The following is a 10202-nucleotide window of genomic DNA, read 5'->3' as shown; positions in this document are numbered from 1 at the left end:
TTGTGGGTTCAAGATCATGTACAGCAGCCCCCAGTGTAAAGTGGTGGTGGTGGTTTCRGTTCCAGCACCAAACAGGTCCAGAGTGCAAAAACACAGATTGTCAATATCAAAACCAGAATCCTTGTCTTCTTTCTGATTGAGACACATGAGGCAGACGTTGTTGGCACAAGTCATGATAGATGAGAAGAGCTTCAACACAGCAGGGAGGTCTCACCTCTCCCATCTCTATGAGGAAGGAGTCGATATAGTCTCTGGGTGACGAAGGGTCCAGGTTCTCTCTGTGCTCCTTGATCTTGATTTTAGTAAAATTTTGTAGCTCTCGCATTATGGTGAAAATCCTCTGATGAGGTCCAGGCAGCCATTTCATCAGCCAGGGCAATGCGTTGTAAAGCTACAGAGGCGAGACAGAGAAAAATCCATTGTTCCATAAAAGTGGTTCTGACTCTCCAATCTTCAATTGCATATCCAACTGTCAAGTTAAAACAGCAAATGGTGTATTTGTGAGCAGAAAAGCTTACCTCTGAGGCCAGACATGCAAGTGATTCAAATGATGATTACAAAGCTGGACTATTAGCAGAGATGGAAGATGAAGCTGGTGAGCTTGATAAACAGCAAGAAGCTGATTTGGAAAAGACTATTCAGTCTAATTTGTGGAAAAAATATGGTCAAGATGAGCTCTATACTGCAATCCAAGAGGCAGAAAAGGCATGTAATGTTGCTTCTGACATAGAAGTCTTAACTGTGAACAAAAGTGCATGAAGTGCAGCTGTCTTTTGTGGAGAATATGATCCAGGAATCTATTAAAAGTTTTGTGACCTGGGAAACAAACTGTGCCTTCTGATACCAATTACATTACTCACCAAGCAGCTCAAAAATTGAACCTAGAAGGTGAGAACATAACATTAGCTGTTCATGGTGTTGGGGGAATGTCAGTCGAAGTTAGAACAAAAAGATACCTGTTAAAACCCCCAAAGGCACAGTGAAAGCTCACCAACTCATTTGTTATGGACTCAGTGAGATTGCTAAAGTGCATAAAGTCATTCAACCACTGCAGCTACAAAAGTTCTTTCCAGATGTTGACCTGGAAGACCTCAAAAGACCGGATACCATTGAGCTGCTAATAAGCCACAGAGAAGGCAGTCTGGCCCCTAAACGAGTCAAGGTCGTTGGAGACCTGGACCTGTGGAACAGTCCACTCGGCATAACCGTGGGAGGAGCTCATCCAGATCTTTGTGAAGTCGTCGACGTGGCAGCACACAGTTCAGAAACACACTTTGCTCGTTCTATGCGCACTGCTGCTATAAAGTATGAAGAAGTCTGCAGTCTCAAAGAAGTTAAAGCAGAAAGCAAAAGTACAACTACCAATAAAGAGTTAATTGATTAGTGGAAATGGGAGAGCATGGGAGCCGCTTGTGAACCAAAGTGTGGTGGATGTCGCTGTGGGACATGTCAACCAGGTGGAAAAGAGATGACATTAATGGAGGAGAAAGAACTTCAAATAATTAAACAAGGTCTTACCCATGTGCAAGCAGATGCACACAGTGATGCTCCCCACTGGGATGCAAAGTATCCTTGGATTGTAGAACCCACTAGTCTTCCCAATAACAGGAAAAGTGTTGAGTCAACTTTCTTAAGAACAGAAAGACGATTAAATAAAGAGCCTGAATGGAAAACTGTCTATGCAAACCAGGTGCATGAAATGGTGCAAAGAAAAGCAGCAATAAAGCTAACAGAAGAAACTTTAAATGGCTGCTGGAAATGACCAGTATGGTATGTGAACCACCAGGTGGCACCAAATCCTCATTCTGTAACCACTCCTGTGCGTTTAGTACGGAACAGCAAAGATTTGAAGGTCTAAGTATGAAGGGTCTTGATGTTTTAAATCCTATCCATGCTGTTCTACTCAGGTTCAGAAGGGGACTGCATGCTGCCTTGGGAGACATYAAAAAGATGTATAACTCTGTGTGGCTAGAGGACCTGGAGAGACATCTACACAGGTTCCTCTGGAGAGACAGCTCAGAGGAGGAGATTGGTGAGTTTGCCATTACCAGAGTTAACATTAGGGATCGTCCTGCTGGATGTATTGCCCAAGTAGCAATGCGAGAGACAGCAAAACTGCCCACGTTTGACAGCTGTAAAGAGGAGCGGAGGATCCTAGAAGAAGACTGTTATGTCAATGACATCCTAACATCTGAAAATGACCCAGAACTTTTGCACAAACACATTAAGAAGGTGGAAGAGATCTTACAAGTTGGGGAATTTTTTTTGAAACCATGGGTCCTATCAGRTCAAAGTGGGAGGCAAAAAATGTCCTTACCTAGCAGAGATACAATCCTTACACTCCCTAATCAGATGAAAGATGATGATAATAAGGCTTTGGGAGTGGGATATCTGGTGGAAGAAGATAAATTGTATGTGATAACATCAATCAATTTCTGGGACAAAGAGGTAGTAAAGGGACAAAACCTAGAGGAAGGAGAAGTGAGAGCAAATACTCCAAATCCTCTCACTAGGAGGCAACTCCTTAGCCAAGTAGCAAGCCTTTTTGATCCCATTGGCCTAGTCACACCCACCAAACAAAAAGGAGCAATTCTAGTGAGAAAGGCTTTCCAAGAAACCAGAACTGCAGGTTAAGCAGGTGACACGAGGGATCAACCACTTTCTGATGGGCATAGAAATGAAGCCATTGAATTGTTCCAGGAGTATGTGCGCCTGGGCCARATTAAATTTCACAGGAGTTTAACACCAATCAGTTGGATTGGAAAGCCCCTAGGAATAACTTTTTCTAATGGGAGTGATAAAAGTTATGGTGCAGTTCTATACTTCAGATGGGAGACGGAGCAAGAGATCCAAGTGAGACTTGTAGAATCCAAAGCAAAACTCACTCCACATGACCAGAAGGGAGAACCTGTAAAAGCAGAAATTTGTGGTGCAGTGTTTGCAGCTCTTCTGAGGAAGTATGTTGAAAAGCACAGCAGGATGGAAATTGGAGGCTGGTACCATCTTCTGGACAGCCAAACTGTGCTGGGAGCCATTCAGCGCGATAGCTATGGGTACCAAACTTTCTTTGCTAACAGAGTTGGTGAAATACAGAAAGCTGGGCCTGTCGCAGATTGGTGGTGGATCCCAGATGAGCTCAATGTTCCAGATATTGCATCAAGAGGAGCATGTCCTGAGCACCTCCAAGAGGACTCTCAGTGGCAAAATGGACTAAAGTTCCTGTTGCAACCTGTTGAACAATGGCCTATAAGATCAGCCAAAGGCATTGCTATGGGTGCAAAAGACAGTGTTGCAAGGCTCCAAAGAAAAGCTTTCTCAGCAATAATGACCAGAGCTCAATCCAGCCAAATTAAAGAAAAAAATGTGATGAGGATGTGACAAAGAACCCTTTAGAAGCTACAGAGTGTAAAGAAAAGGACAGTCAGCTCAAAATCACTCCTCTTACATGCATTGCCAAGCAATTAATTCAAGAGAGAAGATACAGCAGTCTTTCTAAACTGGTCAGAGTTATTGCATGGGTGAGAAGAGCTGTTGAAAATTGGAAACTCACTTTGGAAAGCCAGCAAAGTGGCAGAAAAGTGAAAATAAAAATTTCATCAGACACCAAACCAACCATTCATCCTGGGCTCAGTGTTGCAGACCAAAATGCTCTGAGAAGTCAATATAAACTTGGCAGAGTGATCAGTGTAAACAGTGATGGAACGGGGACTGTAAGAGATGTGCATGTACGAACTTATCCAAGTTACCCTGTACCACTTGTGAAAGCTGCAGGACAAACGAGGAAAATGAGAAAAAAACTTCCAATGAAAATGCCCTCAACGATACTTCATAGAGATGTAAGGCGCATTGTTGTGTTATTGCTGATAGAAGAACAAGAAAACTGCTGGGACAAGATCTGGTGAAGAGAGAGGTGTGACCTCCTTAGGTTCAAAAACCAGGAGCTCAAGTGGGAGGTGTTAAGTTAAAACAGCGATTGATGTATTTGAGTGCATTACCATCTCCACCCAACTGGCACGCGCCTCACAGGAAATCAAGCGCACCCATCTCTCTCACTCAGGCCTTCAGGAGCCTATAAAGTAACTCGGCACACCTGTGTTCTGAATGATCCCTTTAGACAAAGAACTCAGCTTCAAGCTCCTACAGGGACACCACTGGTAGGAAATGAACATTAAATCATTTAACCTGCATTCAGAGGACCTAGGTGATGAAATGGGTTTATGTTTGGAATGTAGTTTGTTTTGTTTGTTCACTATAATCTGTAAGTAATTTTGGTTGATTTGTTTGTAGGTTTTTAACCTGCTTGGTGTGTCTACTCTGACCACTCTAACAAAATTATGGTGGTCTTGTATTGCAAAGTGAAGTGATTTAAAGACAAAAGAAAAATAAAAAGATGACACTGAGATGAGTTGTTCCTGCGTCTCTTTGATGGGAGCAAGCCTTTTTTCAAGTTTGGGCAGAAGCCGAGGTGGTTTGAAGAGGCCAAGAAACTTGACACCAACTATTGAATGAGAAGTCAGTTTGTTTTTTCATTACAGTTCATGGATCAGGGGCTGCACAGTGGCACAATAATACAGATCACTGAGCACTGTTGCCTTGCAGCAAGAAAGTCTTTGGTTCCAATCCTGGCTGGGGTCTTTCTGAATGAGGTTTGCAGGTTCCCCCTTTGGATACAGGGGTTCTCCCCGGACCATCCTGCTCTCTCACATACTCCGAAGACATGACTGATAGTTTAATTGGTCTCTGTAATTGTCTTTAGCTAACTGTCCTGTGTGTCTCTGTGTTGCCCTGTGATGATGACCTGATGGGGATTTCACCCAATGACTGCTGTAAATCTCTAATCTTAAACTACTACTACTCATCTACTCATTCTTCTCTGAACGCTGACATCAACAGAGCATTTTATCCAGCCATTTTGATACTTTCTTTAAAACCCAGTCAATGCCTTTTCTTCCTCGTTCTCATGGTCGGCCTGAAATTGTCAAGGTTTTCTTCATCACATAGTTGCTGCCATGTGATTGGCTGATTCTGCTAATTATGGGTTGAACAGATATAGGCAAATGAAATGGTCAGATGTACTTTTCCATGTGCCAAGTGTTTGGTCGAAAACAATAATCTTTTTTTTGTTGTTTGAAAATTTTCTGCTGTCCTCACCTGTGCCCAAACACTTCCTTGTAAGTAGACAATATCGTCAAAGTGTTGAAGGATGGTCTTGAACTGCTTGTCGTTGTATTCAAATCGACTCCCAAAGACCAAGCAGCAGATGATGTTGGACACGGCATTGTTGATCAGTTTTTGGGCATTAAATGGCTGACCTGAAATAAAAACAAGAAAACGCCATGGTCATTGAACCAGCTGAAGTGTAGGCAGGTGCTCTAGCATTTCCTGGTAGACGGCTACATTGACTGTAGACTTCAGGAACCCAGTGGACCAACACCAGCAGACGAAATGAAATCCCAAAACCATCATTGACTGTGGAAACTTCAAACTGGACATCAAGCAATGTGGATTCTGGTCCTCTCTACTCTATCTGCAGACACTGGAACTCGATTTCCAACAACGTCACTTTTTGCAAAAATAGATCCCTGAAAAAAGCTAAAGCAATTTTAACTGAACACAGCTACCTCAAGTTTCTCTTTTACCAGGAGGATGCAGGTTTAAAAATCTGCAGGAAAAACATAATTAGGAATTCATTTTCCTGTTACTTTCATTTTTAAATACTTCTTGTTGACTGTTTGTCTGTGTGTCAGTCCATATGCCTACACTGTGATGGTTTTTAGCATACAGACCATATCTATAGTTGGTGACTGTACTTTCTGATGGCTGTAATACCAGTAAGGTCGGTGTAATAAACCCAATATACTGCATATTTCAGAAAGGGTTTTCTTGAACACAAAATAAGATTTTCCTTTTATTTTTTTACCTTGTAGATCAGCAAAAGCCTCAGTGAGATACCGACACTCCTGCTGGATGGATCGCTCCAGGGTTTTCTTTCCCAGACCAAAGTTTCTGAGTGTTTGAAGAGCAAATCTCCTCTGCTGCTTCCACAGATTACCGCTGGAAACTATAAGACCTTTTTGAAACCAACAAAAAAACTTTATTTGGACACTTATAGAAAACTTATCAAATTACCAAACCTGACAGACTAATATTCTTTGTGTGAAATGAGATGGATATTTTAAGCTTGATTTGAAATTGCAGATTGTGAAAGAAAATGTAAATAATGTCACCTTTATTCTCAAATAAGGCCTCAAACAACGGGATGCTGGGACGGTCGATGAAGTTTTCTCCTTGTTGGATAAGAGTCTCTCTCACCAGCTTGTAGCCATTGATGATGACAATCCTTCCGCCAAACAAACGAAGACTGAAAACATTCCCGTATTTCCCTGCAAACTGAACACAGAGCAAATATTTCATTCAAGAAATAAACATTTGAAGAAAGGACAACTTAAAAAGGTATTACGCATCCCAACATCTTTGTCTTTATGCATCTTCAATGTGCTCAACTATAAAATGGGGCGTTTGTTAGTTTACATTTCCATCCATCCATCCATCCATCCATTTTCTTTACACCCTTGTCCCTTTGTGGGGTCGGGAGGTTTGCTGGTGCCTATCTCCAGCTCACGTTCTGGGCGAAAGGCGGGGTACACCCTGTACAGGTCGCCAGTCTGTCGCAGGCATTTTCAAACATTTTAAATAATAATCATGGTTAGAAATATTTTTAGAACTTTCATCCATCCATTTCCTAGTGTGCTTATACTTGGACAATCACAAGCATTATACTAATTTTATATGATTTTAATTATATGCTTGTCATTTAAACTTTCACATAGTTTTGGACTTTTGTAACTGTTGATTGTGGTAACTAAGTCTGGCACAACATGCCGCAGAATCATTTTTGGCCCATCTGGATGACTGTCGATCCTACATAAAATTGTGTATTTTACTCATTAACTACTTCATATGCATGTGATTTTTAAAAAACTTAAATAGCATCTAACAATCAGCAGAAGTCTGTATTGTCACAATATAATACTAAAACCATATTTAGAGTCCTGTAGTTATCTAGTCCACAACATTCCCTCTTTTACATGAGACAAATATTCATCCATATGAGCTACACAGTAGGGTTGCAGCACAGTTCTAAATATGTTGATTTACATCACAAGTTGTGACACATTGTCATATGTATTTTTTATATCAATGACATCAGGGAGATTTATTAGATTATTTTTTTTACAGTTTCTTATTATTCTGTTACTGCACGAATATTATATCATTGATTGTTGAGAATGTTGGTGTATGATTTTTCATTACTGTGTTTTTATTTTTTTAAAATGAATATTTTCAAAGTATGTGTAAGAAGAGATGGGGAAGGCTCTAGGGAAATGTAATGAATGACTGTGAAATAGTTAAAAAGTTCATAGGCAAAAGATTGTGAGTTAAGATCGAGCACTTTGCTCTTCTACAGAAAACAGAGGTTAGAGTCCATTTCAGTCACCTTTATGTCCTTGTTTGAGTCACTGCTTTACATTTGGGAAACAACATTAATTAAAGACAGGATCTGTATTTTATTTCTGTTTGTTTTTCTCCTACCTCTTTAAATTGCAGGTGAAGTTTGGACGCCTTAATGCGAGGAAAGTCTCCGATAAAAGGAAAAGACCACGGACCTGGTGGAAAGTTACTAGGCACTCTGTTCTTCAAAACGTCTGTCAGCAGCAGAAAAACACAAAAAAATATCATAAAACCTCTGAGGTCTATCCAGTCCAAGCCGAKGACACTCAGGATCGTCTCCATGTTGCCTGTGAACACTGAGGTGGAGCAAATGAACCAGATGTTTTCAAGCAGGAAGCAGATAATAAACACTACTGGAAATCACTGCTGAGTTTCACAATAAAACTACTCAGCTTTTATCTATGTGGATGTCTCATTCAATACAAATAATACACAGCTTTTTACTTGAAGTTTTTATTTTATTTATTTAGGTTTGATTACAAAAGTGATGATCTGTCAATAAAACTGACATGAACAAATTCATAAAATTCAGAGCTTTTACAATGATGAACTGATTCTTGAATCTATTTCTGACTGAAACACAATATTCAATGGCTCCTTTACTGAATATGTTACATATTGAATTCATGTTAGTGTGTATTTAAAGACAACTTTGAATAAATAAAAAAAATCCCAAACAACTGAATTTGTCAAATCAATCAGAAATTTTACAACACCCTCTTGTAGTACTCCCACAACGCCACAGGGTGTCGCCCCTCCCAACTTGAAGACCTCTGACTCGAGTCATAACACATGATCATCTGGCAATCCTTATAAATCTGCATTTTGAATTCATAAACCATTAAAGATGCCAGCCAAACATTTGTGAGACTTGATATTTACCTTGAAAGTAATTACAAGGAAAATAAACAAGAAAACAGCATCGACTGAATTGAAGATTTGTTCAAAGTACTGTAAATACTGGAAACTAACCTTTAAGAGATGGACATTGAGACAAAAAATAAGAATGCAAAATCAAAAAAAAAAATGTGTTGCTAAACAGAAAATTCCTGCAAGAAAGTAGTTTAAGTAGTTTGATTACCTGAAAGTGTTTTCATGAGTGCATTAATATTTGGGAAAATGCAGTTTAAATGAAACGCTTATTTAATGAGTCTGGTCCAATAAAATCACGTTATTTTCCTAAAATAGCCATTTTCTAAACATTTTAATCTTTATTGCACTTTATAGGTTCATTTTCATGTTGACTTCCATTATGATTCATTTTATAGTAATTTTATAGTTGATTTTTGTCATCAGGCAGCAGGTTAACGTGGTACAGCACAGAGGCGGTAAGGTTTGGGACAACGAGTGAGCCCCAGTTTGAACTCCAGACTGGGCTTTTCTCCTGGAGGAGATGAAAAYGTGAACCTCTGGAGGAGGGAGGTGAAGAAGAGGAACAGCTCCATCCTGGCCAGCTGCTCCCCGAGACACACACGTTTACCTGAGAAAGCAGAATTATAACATTTTTAATTAGATCTGATGTTACAAACACCATGATCACCTTAAAATTTACCTAAACGGCAAACTAATTCAAGGGTCAGCAATAATTGGAAGTGTGATGTTTAATTTCACTGAGACACTTTATATCAAATCAGTTTATATATCAATTTAAAAAGAGCCAATTCATAACAAGGTTCCTATTACATTTAAATATACGACACAACACAATCAAGATGAGGTCAAGGGAACTGATTCAAAGTCTAAAACAAGTTAAAAAATTGTATTTATGCATACAAAGAGGAACAGCTAAAAAAACTGGAATATTGTGTAGCTCAGAAAAATGTTTTTGTGTTAAAAATATTTTTCCTTCAGATTTTCTGAAAAAATTAATTTTGGGTTTTTATTTACAATAAACTGTTTTTATTAAATGAATGATTAAAATACGTCACAGCCTGCTGCAGGTTTGAGCTGATATAAAATCAAGCATTAATTCAAGAATTTATTTGGCGACTGCATGCTAAGTTTTTGAACATGTGGTTGAGGTTTTCAAATTTTCTCAGACATAAATATCTTATTTAAAGAACTGTCCATAAAATGACAAAAAACAAAGTTCAACATCCAACCTGCAGAGAAGGGGAGAAATGCGTCTCTCTTCCTGAATTTGCCGTCTTCTTCCAGAAAGTGCTGAGGATTGAAGGTGTACGGAGTTTCCCACATGGACTCATCGTGTAAAACTGAGTCCAGCATAGTAAGAATCATGGTGTCCTGAAAAACCAGTGTAGCATTAGTCAGATAGAACCAAATACTTAATTTTACTGCTGATTTATAGAAAGTCACATTATTACAAATCTAAAAAAATTAAATAAGTCAAAATCGCTACTTGAATTTTCATTTTAGCCTCTTGGTTTCCACACTGAACATTCTCAAAGTTAGTTCACAAAGTTCTCCTCAAACAGTGCAGCCTAAGACCTCTAATTAAAGTTTGACATGTAAAAACAGGGGAAGCATCTAAATAAAATAACACATTTGCATGTCATACCTTTGGGATGGTGTATTTATCCAATATGGTGTCCTGGTTCGCTGTACGGGCCACATTTATTGGGATGATGTTCCCCATCCTCTGCATCTCATGGATGACAGCGTTGGTGTAAGGCATGTTGTCTCTGTCAGCCATAGACGGCTGCCTGGACGGACCAATCACAGCGTCTATC

General features: G+C 39.5%; 1 protein-coding gene across 1 annotated transcript in view; it reads right to left on the bottom strand.

The window, feature by feature from the left end:
- The window catches only part of LOC103463738 (cytochrome P450 2J2-like), a 42878-nt gene that overhangs the window by 8833 nt on the left and 23843 nt on the right, over window positions 1-10202 (bottom strand). The window contains exons 8-10 of the mRNA XM_017304483.1: window positions 10031-10202; window positions 9615-9756; window positions 8920-8992 (exon numbers count right to left, since the gene is read on the bottom strand). Of these exons, the coding sequence (XP_017159972.1) occupies window positions 8920-8992; window positions 9615-9756; window positions 10031-10202 (387 nt within the window). The remainder of the gene's footprint in view (window positions 1-8919; window positions 8993-9614; window positions 9757-10030) is intronic.

This window comes from Poecilia reticulata, linkage group LG4 (genome assembly GCF_000633615.1).
Source record: "Poecilia reticulata strain Guanapo linkage group LG4, Guppy_female_1.0+MT, whole genome shotgun sequence".
Lineage (NCBI taxonomy): Eukaryota > Metazoa > Chordata > Actinopteri > Cyprinodontiformes > Poeciliidae > Poecilia > Poecilia reticulata.
Note: the sequence above shows the minus strand (reverse complement) of the source record. Positions and strands in the feature narration are given on the sequence as shown.